General features: G+C 40.8%; 3 protein-coding genes across 3 annotated transcripts; all 3 read left to right on the top strand.

Annotated features, from left to right (window-relative positions):
- The first annotated feature begins 4671 nt into the window (after window positions 1-4671).
- Window positions 4672-9892, top strand: LOC109483901 (cytosolic Fe-S cluster assembly factor NUBP2-like). Its single transcript, XM_019787041.1, is given in 7 exon segments — window positions 4672-4827; window positions 5099-5223; window positions 6406-6604; window positions 6936-7007; window positions 7759-7949; window positions 8813-8882; window positions 9504-9892. Coding segments are annotated over 7 exon segments (837 nt in total). The 5' UTR covers window positions 4672-4805; the 3' UTR covers window positions 9662-9892.
- A 3696-nt stretch (window positions 9893-13588) lies between these two features.
- On the top strand, window positions 13589-17884 carry LOC109483900 (host cell factor 2-like). Its single transcript, XM_019787040.1, has 4 exons — window positions 13589-14007; window positions 14676-14854; window positions 15508-15613; window positions 17807-17884. The coding sequence occupies exons 1-4, from the start codon at window positions 13921-13923 to the stop codon at window positions 17882-17884; spliced, it is 450 nt and encodes a 149-aa protein (XP_019642599.1). The 5' UTR covers window positions 13589-13920.
- A 163-nt stretch (window positions 17885-18047) lies between these two features.
- On the top strand, window positions 18048-21349 carry LOC109483903 (cytosolic Fe-S cluster assembly factor NUBP2 homolog). Its single transcript, XM_019787043.1, has 5 exons — window positions 18048-18268; window positions 18599-18670; window positions 19423-19616; window positions 20468-20537; window positions 21158-21349. Exons 1-5 carry the CDS (start codon window positions 18115-18117, stop codon window positions 21313-21315), a joined length of 648 nt encoding a protein of 215 aa, XP_019642602.1. The 5' UTR covers window positions 18048-18114; the 3' UTR covers window positions 21316-21349.
- Window positions 21350-21871: the final 522 nt, after the last annotated feature.

The raw sequence follows: 21871 nt of genomic DNA, 5'->3' as shown, positions 1-21871 counted from the left end.
ATTTACAAACAGAGCAAAAGAAATACTTAAAACCCCTTCACCTGAAGGCTATTTTGAACTTTATCGTAGGTTACAGAACTTCATTCGCAAAAGACCAAGACGAGTAGAGGTTTTAAAAAAATGGCTGCAGTGGTGGCACGAACGTCGGTTTCATGTATTTAAAGCTTTTCGGCCAAAAATAAATGTTCCAAATATGAACCTTTCTGAATCTTATAACTCTCGATACACAAGATCTGGCTCTAATAATCTGTCCCTGGTTGATGCTGCTTATGACGATGTGGCAGATATGATAATAACAGACCGGGAACTAAAACAGTTGGAAGGAGGTAGTTTCAGTGGAGGCACCGGTCCAGACAGCAAAACAAGACAGGCCAGGGAACATGCAGACCAACAGAACAGAGCCAGAGCGTATGGCGAAACATTATTTAACATTTATGACAATGATGAGTTTGGTAAGGCATGTGAAGGGGAATATGACGACACTTTTGTCCCTGATGAAAGAAGTTCTCATCGGCCAGATAAACAAGAAAAGAAAGCATGGAGATGCTACTAACTCAAGCTATTCCAAGAAACATGCCATGAGAGAAGAACTATTGACTCCACAGATTCAGATGAAAAATCTCCAGACAATCTGGACAGGACTAATTCTGGAAAAGCAAAAGAAAAGCGTCCATACAACTATAGAAAATGTCCTAGCAAACTGCACAAAGAGGCAGTCCAGAGGGTTAAACAAAATGCTAACAACATATCTATTAGCAATCTTATTGTTGAGGTGTCAGAACTTAAGTACAAAACTTTCAATAAAGTAACGAACGGTCTATATGATACAGTAATTAGCCGAACCCCAAACTGTTCCTGTCCCTTCTTTAAAAAATACAATGGCAAGCAACTTTGCAAGCACATACTATGGTTATATGAGCATGTTTTTAAATTAAATGCAGATGATTTCATTACCTGGCAGATAGGACTAACAAAAAGTGAACTTCAAAAGATGTTGAGTCATGTTAAATAAACAATCAAAAACAAATGATCAACATTCTGAGAATGAAAGTAGGGGGGGAGGGGAAGGACAGAGTAAACCTCAGAATCAGAGAGTCCAGCTGGAACCTGTTGAGCAGGAGGCTCTGTTTGTTGCTTACAAGAAAAACAGACCTTTTACTCCTGTTAGGTGGACGGCTGGGAGGCTTGAAAAAGACAGTAAAGCTACATGTGTAGGGTGTCGGAAATCATCAATGATTAAATCTATGCTTTATATTTCTGTGAATGCACTGTGGATCACTCCCCAACACAATGTTGTACAAAGAAAATTTTTCTTTTGTGCAAAATTCAATTGTATTTCAGTTAAGCCCCAGATGAGTGATTTGACTTGTCCACCACAAGAAGTGTATTGTGCTTCTGACTCATGTAAACTTTACCCTGGAGATGTTGAGAAGTTAAAGGACAGGGGCATTCCCATGGCCTCTTAGTCTTAAACAAAATTCGAGATCTTTTTTCACCTCCAATCATCATTGCAAGTTGATGGGATTTTAGGCTTACTTCATGTCACATATTATGTAGCCATATATGTATATTATTATTATTAATATATATAATTTAGCTGACGTGAAGTAGGTAGTTAGGTGACAGATTTACAAATTACTTTGTCATCCTGTTCATCATTGTGATTTATATCTAACCTTTCAAACAAAATAAGTATCTTATTTTTGCTTGTGATGCACAATCTGTACAACATATCCACAGTATAATGTCAACCTTGTGTCTTGCAAGCTATTTTATCACTATTAAAACTGAACATACTTTTGTGTACTCTGCAGGCTGTAAATAATTGCATATTATTTGAACTTACGGACCGTTACTATAGTGATTTCAACTTAGTATAGAGTATATCCAATAGCTGATTACAATAGAAATGACTTGATATGACTTGATGAATCATGTGAAATAGCAATATTTTTACTATATGTAAGACTATAACTTGATTAAGTGAAGGACATTCACATTACAAGCTCAGCTGAGCTTGAGTTATTGGTGAAAGTAGTCAGTCTACAAGAGGTTTGTACATTGACAGAATGATTTAAAGACTTCACTACACTTCAAGTGTTTCAAAGTAACATTGATGTTAACATGTTGACATGGATGTCTTCTCTGTTTACTGTATTTGTCCTCATCAGCTAAGGAAAGGACAAAATGTCACATTAAGATGAATAAAGGGCAATAAATTACACAAAAAGAGTTCTTTGTGTATTGTGTTGTACTTTCTGCATACTTTTTAATGAGTGAGAATAAGCTATATATATTTTTTCACATGCAGATGCTTCACATGCAGACATTCCATATAGAATGGACAAATATGCTTGAGAAAAGATGAAGTGCAAATCCCAAGGGACTTGATCAAATGTAAAGTTTTCACGCGCAAAAAAGGTTAAAATTTGCGCGTGGAAGAATATGCTTGAGAAACTTGTTCAAAAACGTGAAGTTTTCATGCGCAAAAAAGTTTAAAATTTGCGCGTGGAAGAATATGCTTGAGAAAAGATGAAATTAAGGATGGATGTGCAAATCCCATGGGACTTGTTCAAATGTGAAGTTTTCACGCGCAAAAAATGTTAAAATTTGCGCGTGGAAGATAAAGATAAAATTAAGATTCCCAAAAATGTCCAAGACCCCCTGGGAATTGCCTAATTTGCATATTTTCACGCGCAGATTTTTCACGCGCGCGCAAATTTTTCACGCGCACAAAACCCCATCCCGAAATAACAGGTGAAATGCTGGTGTGTTATGCCGATTATACCGGCAGTTATACCGGCTATACCAATACAGATGTACATTGTATACAGACTGAAATGCTAAACATGAAATATACTAACCTTGCACTTGTAACTTGGCTGCCACAATGTCCATGACTGTCTTGACCGCAGTGTTGTTAGGTGAATACGCCACCTCCCATGTCTCAAAGATTAGAGTCTCCGGCAGTCTATCCACGGTAAACTCGGGGTAATATATGGGAGTATCCCGCGGTATGGACTCGACGTCGTGGCGGACAAACACCAGAATCAAGGCGAACAACGCCGGCAGTCCAATCTCAAAAATGGTGACAATTTTTTTCCTCTTCTGGAGAAGGTAGTTCTTCCACAGAAGAAGTTTGAACTGTGTCCAAGCCTGCATTTTTATTCTTTTTTTATTGCTTAGACTCCTGAGTTAGAAAGGTGACAGAAGTTGGCACTCAGCTACTGGTACCTCAGTCATAGGCTATCCAACCCTGCAAAAAACAGCAATGAGAATGATAGTACAGCACATGTTATAGAGAGGTTATATAATATATGCCATTCCTTATTAATATCTGTCAAATATTATATCTGTCAAATACTTGACATATTAGATTGATATTTGGTATGCATACCTATGCATATGATATTACAGTTGGATTTGTCTAGAATATCTATGAAAATGTCTTGGTGTCACAAGACTATGTGTATTGTTAACACTTAGTAGAGGGCCTGCAAGCCCTTTTTTGTAAGGCGTAATCAGGCCGTTTTAGACTTCGTAATTCGTAGGCAGCCTCCCCAGAAATCAACGTAACTCGTAATTGGACATTAGCCGCAAATCTTAAAGTCGTAATCAGCTCTGAGACTTGAACGTAATTCGTAAAAGGCGGCAAAAATTTTGCGTGATTCGTAATCACTACCCCCCTTGCAGGCCCTCTTAGTATGGTCATGCAAAGAAATGTGATGGGTAATACAAAGGTGCTCATGTCTTAATTACAAGGTATAACTATTGCCAACAGATATTACAATGTATCAGTCATAGGGGCATAATCAATGTCAACTTTTGTTACTCCACTGACAAAGTAACACATTACACTCAGAAATACACCACAGAACAGCCGTGAAAAACAACAATTAGAACTAAAGTGCTTACAAAACCTTACAAATGTACCTGTTCACCGGTCGTGCACCATTGTCTTCAAGGTGTCCGGCACACAAAAGCTGACGTAACAATGGGGCAGTTCACAGTTACGGAATCCCCTCGTGACTACCTTGAGGCTCCAATCTTTAGTTTACGCAATGCCAATGTTGACCTACGCGACCGTTTACCTGTGTTTTAGGCACGTGATGCTTGCTGACTCTCCCTTATGTGGGTCGCCTGAGTTCGAGTTAATCATTTAAATCCAGGTCAGTCGCATGTCTGGTTCTTGTCTTGCACAAAAACAGTCTTGGAAATAAAATGTTTCTTACGTAAATATATACAAGTAGTTCAGTATAGTTTATTACCTGATCTGGCGTCGTTTTCCGAGTTTTGAGACGCCGGTTTTCTTATCTTCCTTCAGAAACTGACCGCCAGGTCATCTGAGATGATTGGAATAGTCCATTTCTTTCAAGGGGTAATGATAATATTCTTTCCTCAAGATAAGTCAGATTTTCTTCTCAAAAATATTTATGGTGAATGCAACAAATTTAAATTATTCATTTATTATACGAAAAAACCTTTAATAGTGATAATTACTCCTATAGTAAATTCTTACGAAAGATTCATTGACAGTCACCCCCTACTTATGTGAACCATTCCGTTCTTTGTACTGATTACGCAACTGACTTCCGGGTAATCAGTTTGATCATGAATCGCTAGATGTCGCTGCTGCACTGCTACCGTCCTCGACAGTGGGGCTGAACTTTGACACCACCGCTGGAGAAACGTGCAGACGAAGCAAACCGACCGTTCGCGTGTTTACATGAGCACGATGACTTTCATTTTCACCTCTGTGGAGCTGCAGTAGTTTGTCGATTTTATTAAAGAGGTAAAGCAAGAAAATGGCAACTTCATCAAAAGCTGGTAAGGAAAAGGCGCTTGTGATATATGGATTTATTTGCCAGGTGGGGGGGCATATAATTTATAAACATCATAATTGTAACAGTTAGTAAATTAGGATTTTAAGTATTCTGTACTATTTTTGAGTGTGCTATGTGCAACAGTATTTGCCTTAAAGTAAGTTGTACCGTGTACAGTCGTCGTGTAATTAAGTTCTTCTATAAATCTTAAACTATACATAACTTTATCAATGTTTTAAAGATATAATTTAATAATTTGCCATTTTATCCTACAGATGGAGCAACAGACAACATGTCTAGTGTACGGCATGTGGTGCTGGTTCTGTCAGGAAAGGGAGGAGTTGGGAAGAGCACAGTGGCCGCTCAACTGGCACTGGCACTCAGGCAGGCTGGGAAAAAGGTGAGCAAGAACATGGAAAATGATTTTGATACAGTCTCCCTTTCAGTTTCATACAAAATATAGAGGCATGTGTTCTTGTGCTTGTTTTGCTTTCTGGTTTCCAGTCTATTACTCTATGTACAATTTCTTACGTGGCATTCAACTGTAACACAAGAGAAAAGAGTAACTCAAGGTTGACTCGAACCTGCGCCGCTCGCGCTCACAACCAGCACACCAACCGATTCGGCCAAAAGGTCCAGAACCCATTGGGCCAATTGGGTAGTTACTAAGTAGTGGCGCCGCCTATGAACTCGCTGTTGCACAACAATCCCCAGGTGGCTGGGTGCCAGTCTATCTGAGAATTTGTACCTTGTCTCTGTACGTGTTGCACAGATAGGAATACTAGATATAGACCTCTGTGGGCCCAGCATCCCCAGGATGTTTGATGTAGAGGGACATGACGTCCACCAGATGGCTGGGTGCCAGTCTATCTCTGTACATTTTCACCTTGTTTCTGTACATCTACAGGTAGGAATACTAGATATAGACCTCTGTGGCCCCAGCATCCCCAGGATGTTTGATGTGGAGGGACATGACGTGCAACAGTGGCTGGGTGCCAGTCTATCCCTGTACATTTTCACCTTGTCTCTTGCCGTACATTGTATCTCTACAGGTAGGAATATTAGATATAGACCTGTGTGGCCCCAGCATCCCCAGGATGTTCGATGTTGAGGGACATGACGTCCACCAGTGGCTGGGTGCCAGTCTATCTCTGTACATTATCACCTTATTTCTGTACATCTACAGGTAGGAATACTAGATGTAGACCTCTGTGGCCCCAGCATCCCCAGGATGTTTGATGTAGAGGGACATGACGTCCACCAGTGGCTGGGTGCCAGTCTATCTCTGTACATATTCACCTTGTTTCTGTATGTCTACAGGTAGGAATACTAGATATAGACCTCTGTGGCCCCAGCATCCCCAGGATGTTTGATGTGGAAGGACATGACGCCACCAGATGGCTGGGTGCCAGTCTATTTCTGTACATTTTCACCTTGTTTCTATACAGGTTGGAATACTAGATATAGACCTCAGTGCATTCACAGGATGTTTGCTGTTGAGGGACATGATGTCCACAGTGCCCAGGTGGCTGGGTGCCAGTTTATCCCTGTACATTTTCACCTTGTTTCTGTATGTCTACAGGTAGGAATACTAGATATAGACCTCTGTGGCCCCAGCATCCCCAGGATGTTTGATGTGGAAGGACATGACGTGCACCAGTGCCCAGGCGGCTGGGTGCCAGTCTATCCAGACCAGGACCAGAGACTGGCCCTGATGTCCATCGGTTTCCTGCTACAGAACAGAGACGATGCTGTGGTCTGGAGAGGACCCAAGAAAAATGGTCAGGATTTTAAAATGCTGTAGTTCCCCATTTTTTATGTTTACCGAAGGAAAACATATTGTTTTTGCTCTGTTTCCTCTTCTTCCGTTCCACACACAAAAAGTCAATGACCAGAACCAGACGTCTGTCACCATGGTAACTGGTGTTGGGTAACATCATGCTAGTTCCGTGGACACCTTCCTTTTTCTCAAACCTCAGAACTTTTGCTACCATGAATATAAACATAAAGTGAATTAAAATGTTCTTCCAAAATCTTCCTTCTTTGTCCTTTTGCTATTTTTAGGATATCTTGAATAGTATCTACATAATATGCAATTTTTTTTTCTCACAGCGATGATCAAGCAGTTTATAGGAGATGTGGTATGGGGAGACTTGGACTACCTCATCATAGACACACCCCCTGGTGAGTATTTTTGAGTTGATTCCGAACCAGAATCTTTTTTTTTTTGAAATCAGTAAAAAATGAAAAGGCGAATCCGAGAACCAACAAGTTGAATTTGTGTGGCCTAATGGTAACTATCTGGCAAATGGATACAGCCTTGCCAATAGACCCATTCGACTTTCACAGATCGCATAATCTGCTTCACAGGGGGGACATTTCGAAAGAACGTCATTCTAGAACGCTGAAGTCGAACGGAGCTTGCGCTCTCGGTGTCCCCCCTGGTAGATCATTTTTTTACTAAAAGGTAGGTAAGTGTCTATTTTCTTGGAAATATATGCGGAAATGACAGGAAAAACAGGCACCAACTTTGTATGGTGGCATTCCGTACAACAATTTAAGGTTATTTTGTTCTGTGACGCATGCAGTCACATGTGAAAGGAACTTTCGAAATGTCCCCCCTGTGACGTAGTTTCTATTCGAAATATCCCCCCTGTGACGTAAGCAGTTAATGCGATCCGTGAAAGTCGAATGGGTCTATTTGATACTGTCTTTGCAGCCACCAAAACACCTGCTTGGAGATCAATGTGTAATCCTGACTGTCTGTCTGTAAAACATGAGATCGTATCATCCTGAATGTCTATCATGAAAGTTGGTAGTTACATTTCATTTAAGTAAAACTCTTTTCCAACACAAAAGGTGTTGGAACAAAAGTGTTCTCACCTACCTTATAACAACTAAGTTTTACCTAAAAACAAACTGAATTTGTCTGTAGGCACCTCGGATGAACACATTTCAGTAGTAGAGAACGTGAGACCGTACCATCCCGACGGTGCCGTCCTGGTGACCACGCCCACGGCGTTGCGGTGGGGGACGGTGAGACGAGAGCTGACCTTCTGTAGGAGACAACTCCGTCCTGGGGGTCGATCGAGAACCTGAGCGGATTTGTTGTGTCCACATTGTACAGTAAGCCTTCTGGGTAGTCTGTTTACATGAGCAGGATCTGTATAGAAAATTCAGGTTCAGGTCCGGATCAGGTTTAGAGGATCAGGTCCAGGTCTGGACCTAAACCTGATTATTGTACAGTAGCACTATATCATATTTTGGAGCGTGAAACACGAGTACAGGTCGCTCACTAGTGAGTTATATATTATTTTCAAGTTGTACTAGGCACTGTATGTAATGATTGCTATGTATATTGTATATTGAAGCTGAACACAGTTACAGGAAGAGACAAACATGGATTTAGGCCAATCTAGTTTGATTCAGGGTTATTTTCTTTACCTGCCGTGGCCAGATTATCTAAAGATGTGTGTACAACCTACAGAAATGTACATCAGGTCCGATGATCCGGTTTTCATGTTTCGGTTTTTTGGTACTCGATTTTCGGAATGTCATTCTGGTTTAAACCGGTCCGTCTGAACTGGTACCCATCCCTAAGTAGGATACTATTGTGAAAGTTCGTCTGTATTGGTAGTTATTACATGTTTAAAGTTTAAACATTTCTTCCAACACAAAAGATTATTCAGACAACTAGAGCTTTCGACCAGTCACTCTGGTCTTCCTCAGTAGACTGAGCCAGTAGAGGCTTGTCACGTGGCTTCTTTGAAGTGTGACGTCAACACTGGGTCAAAGGTTTTAACGTTAGACATAAGTAGAATACACGAAAGAACAAATGATGGTTAGATGGATGTCCAGGAGTGGGATATACTTTTGCTGGCTCCTACCTGACCTGTTGCCTACTAGTAGATATTCATGAGTTTGAACATTTCATGCTGAATGTATGTTCAACTTGTCAGAAGTTTGATGAGAATCTCTCTACCCTACAGGAATGCACCAATGTGTTCTCAAAAGGAGGAGGTGAAGCTTTAGCCAACCAGTTCAACGTTCCATTTCTAGGTGAGTAAAGTGAAATTTTTTCCTTGGTGCTGAATCTGCACTCTAGGCATCTGGTATCTGTTCTTGGGTAAAAAAAATCAGGTTGGGAACGCCAATCTTGTGAAACTATATTGTGCCCTTGTAGTGTGACACTATGAGTGAGTGAGTGAGTACATGTTGTATTCTGACTGCCTCTGGAAGCTGTGTCACTGTAATTTATCTAGAAAACTAGAGTTCGGAGGGCTCGTGCCTTCGACAGTGTGATATTGTTTTGGTGGGTGTTGTGTGTGTGTATAGTATAGTGTATCTTGACAATGCCTATCACTAAGACAACCTGGATGCCAAAAATCGTGAACCTTGGACCATGCTTTCAAAATTTATCATGCATAATCTGCCAAACAGTGCCAAAACAATTTCATAGCCTTCTTGTCGAAGGCAATAAGAACTTTCATGTTTTAATAATCACAAGAAAGTAGAAACTGTGTTTATCTTTATTGAGTCTGGGGAAACTTTAAAAATAAGATGAAGACATGACTAAAAACCTTGGTCGGCACCTTAAACCAGATCAACAGTGATCAAGAGCACAAGTTTAAAATTAAGAAAAAAAGTTGTGCATCTTACACTCCACTTTTCCTCCCCCAGGCTGTGTTCCCCTTGACCCCCAGCTGACCAGAAGTCTGGAGGAGGGACAGAGGTTTGTTGATGCCTTCCCCACATCTATTACAGCCCAGGCCATCGGGAGGGTCGCACAGACTCTTCTACAGAGGGAGGAACAGCAGGACTCCATGGATACATCATGATTGTAGAGAATTGTTTTAGTCAATTTAAATCCCTTAAGCACTGCAACCAAGTGGAGCACACGTTCTGTTGCAATGACTTGAATGACTTTCTAGGGGCATTCAGTAGCCTCCATAGCATTCCAAAAACTGGAGGGTTTGGGAGTCTTCATGGTCTTTGGGAGCTTTTATGTGCTATTTTCTGATTGCATATAGACAACATAGCCGGCCTGGTTGAATTACCCCCGTTTAAAGTGGGCGAATCAGAAAACAGCCGAAGACCACCAAACCCCCAGTTCTATATTAAAGCCTGCTACGGAGGCTAGCCTTAGAGTGTTTGTAAAATGTATTGTTACAATGACTGTTCTGCCTGCAAAGCAGTTGCCTTTAAAATTGTTGTAAAGGCAATTGAAGAAATGTGATACCTTACTTACCATTCTCAAAGTAGTTTGCCATCCATCACTACAAGAAGCACTAGTTTGTTATCAATTTTTCACTTCATAACTGAACCAAGAAGTGCAGGGACCTACACATTGGCTTATGTCATGTCTAAGTCACACATTTATTTAATGTGTTGTACAATGTTAATTTTGCACCTTTTAAGTCATGGAATTTGTCCATTGCAATAGATAGACATTCTTCAGAGAAATAAACTGAAGAGAACTACCTAAAGTATATTTTGTTTGGTAATGTGTCAATAGATTACTTGGATGGAAGTACACTTTAGAGTGAGTGAGTGAAGTGTTTATTTATGTAAAATTTTGCAGCCCTCTGGCTGAAATATGTTTCATCACGTTGAATTTAAGATACTTACAATTCGATGCCACACATAAATTGAAATATACATTTATGTTACATGTCTATACTAACGAATCTATCTTCTTCGAGTCATGTTTGTTTAGCATATTCATTAGTTTTACCAATGTATCAGATGATTATTAAAGGACAAATACAGTAATTTCAGTTAAGTTTTGGTGCCTTTCAACCGAAAACCCTATTTGCAAAAGGTGATCCATTGGTTTCTACTAAGTCCTGCACACATGTAGGGGTGATATTTCACCCAAATCCTTTTCTTCAAACCTATTACAATCTATTGATGGCTTCTTACAATCTATTAATACTGTAACAATAACTTTTAATGTTTTGTTTTCACGCGGATGTCTAAAATCAGCTGCGAACTAAAAGTACAAGTAATATCCCTATCATGATCGCAAGTATATCATGCCTCCAAGGCCCAGATTAGATAACACGTGTAGCATGTGGAGAAGTCATTGCCCCTCCCACATAAGTCTAGATCCTTCCAGAGAGTTCCCTTACTTCCGCATTCTGGGCGCGCCAACTCACCAACCAATCAGCTTCCGAGTTCGCCAATGACATCATCGCAACCAGCCAATCAGCACGCAGAGTTCTTCAGGTCAGCCTCACATGTCAACAAACCGGTCTGAGTGAAGCTTCGGCTCAAAATTCTCTGGGAATCTCTTTGATAGTAGAACGCTTTAGCCTGGGTACCATCCCCAGTAGTATATTCGCAAACTCTATAACTGGGTCTGGACTTGCACACATATGTAGCGTCTGGAGTCTAAATATTCGTTCAGATTTTGAACGAGCGCGCTGATTGGTCCTACTCGTCTACAGCCCTTTTTGGGTGTGTACATATTAGGTAAGGGCTGTTCGGACGTCCGAACGGCGACGTTAGCGTCCGTTCGAACGTCCGAACGCCTTATCATCAACATGTCCGACGGCGAACCGAACGCTAAAGCGCACATGATATAGCCGTAGTCAGTCTTTCCGCGATAAATCATCAACATGGCTGACGCACAAGCCGCTCAGCTCACGGAGGTTGATGTTGACCTCGCAATCACGTCCGTTTTGGACGATTTAGACGGAATATCGTCGCTCAAAAATGAGCAAAAAGATGCATTGAATAATTTCGTTCGTGATGTTTTGGGGGTCCTACCGGTAAAAAAAGAACGCGCCGAGAAAAGGAACACTCGCGCGAAGATCTGTGTTTACAAAACAACAAACATCACTTGAATAATACAGGCGCGCCATTCGCCGTCGCCTCTGAGGCTCAGCCAATCAAATGAAGCCCCGCTGCTCGGGCTAGCTCATTATGTGACGTCATGACCAATCGTTTTATATGTGTGCAAGTCCAGACCCAGTTATAGAGTTTGCGAATATACTACTGGGGATGGTACCCAGGCTAAGAACGCTTGGCAGTACGTTCTTCGATATGACAGCGGTATAGGGGGCTGTAAGGAAGATAAAGCTCGATCCTGTGCCATTTTCTAGGTAAGAATTGTTCGTCCTAATTTGGTTATATCAGCGGAGTAGCAGTGACCTGTTTAAACGTGACCATGGTTGTCGATCTGACACTGACCTAACTAGCTAGAAATTTCAATACCTCTTTTGTCTGAAATAAAATGATGTCGTGCCCCTGGTATGTTTTATGTGCCTCGATATTCTTCGTAGAATCAATATTATAACTGTTGAACTGTGACAAAAGGCGTAGAATCAATGTAAAATGATTTTGTGACCTAGGTCACAGGTCGGCATTGGCCGTTCTACGGAAAATAGGGTGTAACGTTAAACTTAGAGAAGCAGTTTTTCTATCGTCTTCTATTCCCACGTCCTATTTGTGATCATATTTTGCATATCGTAACGTTATACATGTGTATAATCTTTTAGGTCTTCCGTAGTTTCATGACACGACATAGCATCACGTACAATTTAGCACATAATTTTGGGAATGATAGAATTTACTGGAATCGTTCCACTAAACATTTCCTTCTGTCACGTTTTACCAGATGATATTTTTACCGACCGCGAGAATTCCACTTTTTCAAAATGCGTGGAGAAAGTCAGAGCATGAAGTAGCAACATTATACTCTAACTTGTTGTTATCTTTTCAATCTGAAACACTTTAGATTGTGTTGCTCAAAATTTAGATCACGACAAGATGCCTTGATCAGCACCAAGGACAGAGCTATTCTTAACCCCTGATATCATGACAGGGCAACATGTAACATAGTATATAAAATATTATATGTATGGTTTGATGCTTATAACATGATTTTTCAATGAGATCTTGGCTACTATTTGGCCACATAGGTTATATTAATATGTTTACCAAAGGCAAAACATATTATTTTTGCTCTGTTTCGTCTTCCCTTCCAAACACTGACCTCTGACCTGGTCAATGACCTGAACCAGACCTTCTCTAACCATGGTAACTAGTGTTGTGTTACATCATGTTGCAATTTTATTGTAGGAGGGATTTAGACTCCTGTCACCATATATGTACAATGTGCTTGAGTAAGAATTAACAGAGCACAATATGCAAAGGTAAACATTATGCATTTGCTTTGCAAATGTTACCTTTCTAGTTATCATACATAATTCAATGAGTAGTAATACACAGTCAGACTTTCAATCACTGTCATCAATGATAGTCAATACTATATATACATGTAATAACTCAGTTCTGTCTTCCCCAGTTGCCTTTTGGGACCACCTGCCCATGGAGTGGAGGAGTGTGCAGGTGACACAGGATGACCATGTTGGGGTGGTGAGGGGGACGGTACGATCACCATGTCGCAGTCTCCATGTCCTGGGGAACAGGGTCGTGCTCGTCACGGGCAAACAGGTCAGTCATTTCAAATGTTGAATTGTTGCAACACAGATGATAATTAGAAAAGTAACATTTGCAATTAGTAAATGCATAATGTTTACCTTCGCTTATATGGTCTGCTCTGTTACTTCTGTTACTCAAACACATTCATATTCATGGTCAGACAGGAGTGTAAATCCCTCCTGCTATAAAATTGCAACATGATGTAACCCAACACTAGTTACCATGGTGACAGACGTCTGGTCCAGAGCAAAAACAATGTTTTCCTTTGGTAAACATAACTACATGTAATTCCAGTAGGAACTATCAGTTCATAATGTTACTTGTAGTCTGTCTGACAGTTTTCAAAATCCATCCAATTGAGTAATGAAAAGATTCGATTATACAGCAAAATTTTCATAACATATTTTACTAAATGTTTGACTAATGATAATGTGTGCAAGTCTTTCATTTCCTGCTAACGTAACAGCATTTTGCTTGTTCTGAGAAGGTCCGATGTCTTGACCTTGATGAGGCGGCGCTACAAGGTCAGAAGGAAGTGTCCTGGAGATCTCTGGAGGTTGCCGGAGCGCCCCCTGTTGTCCTGAGCCCGAATTGCCCCAGCGTGAAGTTTGGAGACTTCATCATTTTCCTGAATGGGCACAGAGAGAGGATGTACCCCTGGGATGACCAGTATAAAGCTTCTGTCTTCATCCTGGACATGACTGACTCAGACAAGCCAAGATGGTGCCATCCTAAGGTTTGAAGTTTATTAAAAGACTTAAGGGCTTGAGTTGAAATGCATCCTCAACTAGTAAACATTTGCAAAGCAAATGCATGACGTGTTTACCTTCACACATTATCTGCTCTGTTAATTCTTACTCAAGCACATTCATGGTGACAGGAGTCTAAATCCCTCCTGCTATAAAATTGCAACATTATGTAACCCAACACCTGTTACCATGGTGACAGATGGTCTGGGTCAGGTCAGTGACCAGGTCAGTGATTGGAACAGAAGAAGAAAAAACAGAGCAGAAACGATGTTTTCCTTTGGTAAACATTATAAAATGTAACATGTTACAAAAGCAGAACTTTGAAACCTATGTCATCATGGGGTACAAATATAAAAAAAATACATATTTACAAGTAAGAATAAAACATGATCTAGTATTACTAGTAACAAGATCACAGACATAGAAGATGTTTGACTATGTCATTCATTCTAGTGGGACAGTCTGTTATTTTAAAGACGTGCATAGTGTAGAAAATTTGATCCCTGTGTACTCTTTGTGTTATAAGTATAACATTGTACATTGTACTATAGTTCAGAAACTGTTAGTCTAAGAAATGGCATAGCGTTTTCATCCTCCCTCATGATTTCTTCTGTCAATTTTCTAAGTAACTCAGTCACTTCTTATCTTTTACCAGACGTCCGGTGACATCCCCCGTAACTTTGAGGCAGTTTTCCTGTTGGACGAGTCAGCCAACAAGGCTTACACCTACCGCTGGAGTACCGGTCCCACCCGCCAGGGGCGCATCTGGACACTCGATCTAAAGACCTTCACATGGAGTAAAACTAAAACATCTGGTGATGAACCTGCACCAAGGTAGGATCTGCAATATTCTACTCAGATCCATCTCAAGCTCCTATATTGTTTAAAGTTAAAAGTTTTGGTCCAACACAAAAAATTCTCTCACCTACATGTAGAGCTTTCGACCAGTCACTCTGGTCTTCCTCAGTAGACTGACCCAGTGAAGCTTGTCACGTGGCTTCTTTGAAGTGTGACGTCAACACTGGGTCAAAGGTATTAGCTCATCTCCTATATTCTTTAATCTAATATCAGTGATGATAAATTTAGATATAGGTCTAGATGGAAAGAAAAGTGATCTTGAACCAGTTTTAGCTGAAGAGCTTATTAACATGTAATCTTCCATTGGTCGTGACAGAGAAGACAGACGCCACATATGTACAGTATTTACAAGGTTTATTGTACCAGGTAAATTTCCGTAGCTCTTTTTGACAAGCACAAAGAACGGTGGACCACAGCTTGATGTTCCATACTAAGGACTGTGACCCTTTCCAGTAGTGCATGTTGGGTGAGCGACAACAGCCGGGATTCAAACTCCCAACCTTTTTGTCTAGAGGCAGGATCGCTAACCACTAAACACATGCTACTCTAGTAGATGTTCTAGTGAATTGGTGAATTTATGTGCAAGTTTTACAATCAAGCAACTGTAAAGAATCTGAATTGTTCTGCAGATATGCTGTCAGCATCTGTGAACTGGATGGAAAAATGTTCTACATGTTTGGAAACACCAAGCAGATGCAGAATGACTTCTACACCCTGGATCTGAGCACTGGTAAGGTTTCATGTACCTTTTACCTCGTATCTACAACGTTTGATAATTGGTACTAGATTCCAATAGATATCAGCAAGTTCTTCTTCAGTTGTTAATTCATAGGACATAACAAATCTTGGTCAGACACTTGTAGAATCCATAGAAAGTTTTGCCCAGTATTAATAGTCATAGCCTCTTAGGTCTAAATTAAAAAATAAATTCCCAACACTTAAGCCTGATAGTTTAAGCTGACATTAAGTCAATCAGAGTAAAGTGACTCTTTATGCATAACAAAGTCTTTCATACAGCCAACATTTTGGTGACCACTGCTACAGATGCATTCCCAAACGTACAATAATATTATACAGGCTATAGTGCTGTGACACCTGTGCTGCAGTGCAATGTGAACCAGTCAGAATTGCCCTAAGGAAGGTGACAGATGGTCACCGAAACTTCGACTGAATAAAAGACTAAGTCTTGGTTGTGTAAAAAGAGTCTCTTTACTCAGTGACTTACCAACCTGATGAAACTAATCGCGGGGGTAAGTCAATTAGTCAGTCTTGAAATTTTTAAAAGATTACAAAATGCAGCATTTTGTCTTTTCCAAACACAAATGGAGGTCATTTCCTGCAACTTCAGTTCTACATTTTCTGTACAATTGCAGATGTATAAGGCAGGAGAAAGGTTCAAGATTAAAAAAAAAAGTTCTATTAGCACCCTAATTTTGAAAAAATTGGGCATAGGTTCCCCGGATGACCCCTAACCCATTGTAACCGGGGGCCAACGGTGCTTCCACAAGTTCAACAAGTGAAAAATACATGATACAAACTGTACATGTATTTACTACCTGGAACTTGGAGCAAGTTATTCCAAAGATGTACTTACTGACATTAATAAAAGTATATTAAAAACTAAACCAAATCCTATTTCCCAAACAAATCACATATTGACACAGCTGAACAAATAAAAATGTGATCATGTCTATAAACTCCACTCAAAAACAATTTTTGAGAGACACTCGGGTACTAAGCGTGATAATCTCTAATATCTCATCTGATTCTCCCAATGTAAAGGATCTTTACAATCACAGCATCCAACTGCACATACATAGAAACAACAATATTACACAAGAAACCAATAAATTCGGAAAATTTCTCAGTAATGTTTGAAAATTATTCTTATTAAAATATAAGTGAATTTTTATTTCAGTTGTAGCCGAAAAATATTTTTCATGCGTTTAAAGTATCGTTTTAGCACTGTAATATGTACTTAGTACATGTTTTATACATTTGGATGCTATCTTGACCTTTGACCACTGTTATTCTAAAAGCAGGTCGGCCATTTTGTCTTTCTCGCCGTGGCTTTTCGAGCCGTTTTTTCGAGCAAATTTTAACCATTTTAAACATTTTACGGCCTCAAAAACTCATACAACGAGGAAAACAAGTTGTAGTTGTTATTTTCATGCGTAACATTTCTTCTGGGGATGGTTTATTTTTCCGCCGAGCTGCCGAAAACTAGCGTCAAACCGCAACCATGCGGTTTCTTCGCGGCGGCCGGCGGGAGTTTTTGTATCGGAGCTTTCACGATGTAAACAAAGATAGTCGGAGTTGTTTATCTGAAAATTTTGTTGTGAAACGCCAGCGGGGTGTCAGATTTTCTACTAATGACAGCGTTTTCTTTGTGGCATCATGGCGAGATCGACAATTCATCGACAATTCACAGGAATTTGTGCCGACAATGGAATGAATTTTCCCGGAACTTTTCCGATTTTGAAAAAAGAAATAAACGTACCGTCTAAAATAAGAATGTACCGGGTGGATTTTGAGGCGAAAAAAAATAAACGTCCCGGTACGTCTATTAAAGAGTTCAGAGTAACTCAAGGTTGACTCGAACCTGCGCCGCTCGCGCTCACAACCAGCACACCAACCGATTCGGCCAAAAGGTCCAGAACCCATTGGGCCAATTGGGTAGTTACTAAGTAGTGGCGCCGCCTATGAACTCGCTGTTGCACAACAATCCCCAGGTGGCTGGGTGCCAGTCTATCTGAGAATTTGTACCTTGTCTCTGTACGTGTTGCACAGATAGGAATACTAGATATAGACCTCTGTGGGCCCAGCATCCCCAGGATGTTTGATGTAGAGGGACATGACGTCCACCAGATGGCTGGGTGCCAGTCTATCTCTGTACATTATCACCTTGTTTTTGTACATATTTTACAGGTAGGAATACTAGATATAGACCTCTGTGGCCCCAGCATCCCCAGGATGTTTGATGTGGAGGGACATGACGCCCACTAGATGGCTGGGTGCCAGTCTATTTCTGTACATTTTCACCTTGTTTCTATACAGGTTGGAATACTAGATATAGACCTCAGTGCATTCACAGGATGTTTGCTGTTGAGGGACATGATGTCCACAGTGCCCAGGTGGCTGGGTGCCAGTTTATCCCTGTACATTTTCACCTTGTTTCTGTATGTCTACAGGTAGGAATACTAGATATAGACCTCTGTGGCCCCAGCATCCCCAGGATGTTTGATGTGGAAGGACATGACGTGCACCAGTGCCCAGGCGGCTGGGTGCCAGTCTATCCAGACCAGGACCAGAGACTGGCCCTGATGTCCATCGGTTTCCTGCTACAGAACAGAGACGATGCTGTGGTCTGGAGAGGACCCAAGAAAAATGGTCAGGATTTTAAAATGCTGTAGTTCCCCATTTTTTATGTTTACCGAAGGAAAACATATTGTTTTTGCTCTGTTTCCTCTTCTTCCGTTCCACACACAAAAAGTCAATGACCAGAACCAGACGTCTGTCACCATGGTAACTGGTGTTGGGTAACATCATGCTAGTTCCGTGGACACCTTCCTTTTTCTCAAACCTCAGAACTTTTGCTACCATGAATATAAACATAAAGTGAATTAAAATGTTCTTCCAAAATCTTCCTTCTTTGTCCTTTTGCTATTTTAGGATATCTTGAATAGTATCTACATAATATGCAATTTTTTTTTCTCACAGCGATGATCAAGCAGTTTATAGGAGATGTGGTATGGGGAGACTTGGACTACCTCATCATAGACACACCCCCTGGTGAGTATTTTTGAGTTGATTCCGAACCAGAATCTTTTTTTTTTTGAAATCAGTAAAAAATGAAAAGGCGAATCCGAGAACCAACAAGTTGAATTTGTGTGGCCTAATGGTAACTATCTGGCAAATGGATACAGCCTTGCCAATAGACCCATTCGACTTTCACAGATCGCATAATCTGCTTCACAGGGGGGACATTTCGAAAGAACGTCATTCTAGAACGCTGAAGTCGAACGGAGCTTGCGCTCTCGGTGTCCCCCCTGGTAGATCATTTTTTTACTAAAAGGTAGGTAAGTGTCTATTTTCTTGGAAATATATGCGGAAATGACAGGAAAAACAGGCACCAACTTTGTATGGTGGCATTCCGTACAACAATTTAAGGTTATTTTGTTCTGTGACGCATGCAGTCACATGTGAAAGGAACTTTCGAAATGTCCCCCCTGTGACGTAGTTTCTATTCGAAATATCCCCCCTGTGACGTAAGCAGTTAATGCGATCCGTGAAAGTCGAATGGGTCTATTTGATACTGTCTTTGCAGCCACCAAAACACCTGCTTGGAGATCAATGTGTAATCCTGACTGTCTGTCTGTAAAACATGAGATCGTATCATCCTGAATGTCTATCATGAAAGTTGGTAGTTACATTTCATTTAAGTAAAACTTTTTTCCAACACAAAAAGGTGTTGGAACAAAAGTGTTCTCACCTACCTTATAACAACTAAGTTTTACCTAAAAACAAACTGAATTTGTTTGTAGGCACCTCGGATGAACACATTTCAGTAGTAGAGAACGTGAGACCGTACCATCCCGACGGTGCCGTCCTGGTGACCACGCCCCAGGGCGTGGCGGTGGGGGACGTGAGACGAGAGCTGACATTCTGCAGGAAGACCAAACTGCCCGTCCTGGGGGTCATCGAGAACATGAGCGGATTTGTGTGTCCACATTGTACAGTAAGTCTTCTGGGTAGTCTGTTTACATGAGCAGGATCTGTATAGAAAATTCAGGTTCAGGTCCGGATCAGGTTTAGAGGATCAGGTCCAGGTCTGGACCTAAACCTGATTATTGTACAGTAGCACTATATCATATTTTGGAGCGTGAAACACGAGTACAGGTCGCTCACTAGTGAGTTATATATTATTTTCAAGTTGTACTAGGCACTGTATGTAATGATTGCTATGTATATTGTATATTGAAGCTGAACACAGTTACAGGAAGAGACAAACATGGATTTAGGCCAATCTAGTTTGATTCAGGGTTATTTTCTTTACCTGCCGTGGCCAGATTATCTAAAGATGTGTGTACAATCTACAAAAATGTACATTAGGTCCAATGATCCAGTTTTCATGTTCGGTTTTTTTGGACTCGATTTTCGGAATGTCATTCTGGTTTAAACCGGTCCGTCTGAACTGGTACCCATCCCTAAGTAGGATACTATTGTGAAAGTTCGTCTGTATTGGTAGTTATTACATGTTTAAAGTTTAAACATTTCTTCCAACACAAAAGATTATTCAGACAACTAGAGCTTTCGACCAGTCACTCTGGTCTTCCTCAGTAGACTGAGCCAGTAGAGGCTTGTCACGTGGCTTCTTTGAAGTGTGACGTCAACACTGGGTCAAAGGTTTTAACTTTAGAATAGAACACATGAAAGAACAAATGATGGTTAGATGGATTTCCAGGAGTGGGATATACTTTTGCTGGCTCCTACCTGACCTGTTGCCTAGATATTCATGAGTTTGAACATTTCATGCTGAATGTATGTTCAACTTGTCAGAAGTTTGATAAGAATCTCTCTACCCTACAGGAATGCACCAATGTGTTCTCAAAAGGGGGAGGTGAAGCTTTAGCCAACCAGTTCAATGTTCCATTTCTAGGTGAGTAAAGTGAAATTTTTTCCTTGGTGCTGAATCTGCACTCTAGGCATCTGGTATCTGTTCTTGGGTAAAAAAATCAGGTTGGGAACGCCAATCTTGTGAAACTATATTGTGCCCTTGTAGTGTGACACTGTGAGTGAGTGAGTGAGTACATGTTGTATTCTGACTGCCTCTGGAAGCTGTGTCACTGTAATTTATCTAGAAAACTAGAGTTCGGAGGGCTCGTGCCTTCGACAGTGTGATATTGTTTTGGTGGGTGTTGTGTGCGTGTAAAGTATAGTGTATCTTGACAATGCCTATCACTAAGACAACCTGGCTGCCAAAAATCGTGAACCTTGGACCATGCCTTCAAAATTTATCATGCATAATCTGCCAAACAGTGCCAAAACAATTTCATAGCCTTCTTGTCGAAGGCAATAAGAACTTTCATGTTTTAATAATCACAAGAAAGTAGAAACTGTGTTTATCTTTATTGAGTCTGGGGAAACTTTAAAAATAAGATGAAGACATGACTAAAAACCTTGGTCGGCACCTTAAACCAGATCAACAGTGATCAAGAGCACAAGTTTAAAATGAAGAAAAAAAGTTGTGCATCTTACACTCCACTTTTCCTCCCCCAGGCTGTGTTCCCCTGGACCCCCAGCTCACCAGAAGTCTGGAGGAGGGACAGAGGTTTGTTGATGCCTTCCCCACGTCTACCACAGCCCAGGCCATCGGGAGGGTCACACAGACTCTTCTACAGAGGGAGGAACAACAGGACGACATGGATACATCATGATTGTAGAGAAACGTTTTAGTTGTTTAAATCCCTTTAGCACTGCAACCAAGTGACCTGCCAGTGACTTGAAATGGAACATGCAAACTTCTGTTCAAATGACTGCCAGTTTTGTTCAGTGGTTAGGCCACACCAAGTAAATTTTATGGATGACATCCGCGCGCGCATTGATTTTGGCCTGTTCCTAGAAAAAAAAACAAGAAATTCTGCTTCCTGTAACTATGACCAAAGAGTCACGACAGTGCCGCAAATCGTCAGATTGACGTGAAACCCATAACGCAAAAACAGGACAGGACGACAACTGCTGTTCCACCTGATTTATTGCTGTTTTGATGATGAATAAAAGACTTCTTGCTTGTTACACTGTGTCACCTCATTCAATTTGTGTCCTAACATTTGTCGTCTCTTAGTATATTTCTAATCTAGGCATCTTGTTTTTTAGCCCGGCCCTTCTTGTTTTTTTTTCGCCCTCTCGCATTAGATTTAGGGTCTCCAAAGGACGTCATCCATAAAATTTACTTGGTGTGGCCTTATAACAAGTTAACAGACTTTCTAGGGG

This window comes from Branchiostoma belcheri, unplaced genomic scaffold (genome assembly GCF_001625305.1).
Source record: "Branchiostoma belcheri isolate BF01 breed outbred unplaced genomic scaffold, Haploidv18h27 scaffold67, whole genome shotgun sequence".
NCBI classification, from domain to species: Eukaryota; Metazoa; Chordata; class Leptocardii; order Amphioxiformes; family Branchiostomatidae; genus Branchiostoma; species Branchiostoma belcheri.
Note: the sequence above shows the minus strand (reverse complement) of the source record. Positions and strands in the feature narration are given on the sequence as shown.

What these genes read in the sequence shown, in the direction of transcription:
- LOC109483900 (XM_019787040.1), top strand. Translation starts at nt 13,921, where the DNA reads ATGTACCCCTGGGATGACCAGTATAAAGCTTCTGTCTTCATCCTGGAC. An exon ending in CAAGATGGTGCCATCCTAAG is followed by an intron (nt 14,008 to 14,675) that starts GTTTGAAGTTTA and finishes ATCTTTTACCAG; the next exon opens with ACGTCCGGTGACATCCCCCG. An exon ending in TGGATCTGAGCACTGGTAAG is followed by an intron (nt 15,614 to 17,806) that starts GTTTCATGTACC and finishes CATATTTTACAG; the next exon opens with GTAGGAATACTAGATATAGA.
- LOC109483903 (XM_019787043.1), top strand. Translation starts at nt 18,115, where the DNA reads ATGTTTGATGTGGAAGGACATGACGTGCACCAGTGCCCAGGCGGCTGG. An exon ending in GAGAGGACCCAAGAAAAATG is followed by an intron (nt 18,269 to 18,598) that starts GTCAGGATTTTA and finishes TTTTTCTCACAG; the next exon opens with CGATGATCAAGCAGTTTATA. An exon ending in CATCATAGACACACCCCCTG is followed by an intron (nt 18,671 to 19,422) that starts GTGAGTATTTTT and finishes ATTTGTTTGTAG; the next exon opens with GCACCTCGGATGAACACATT.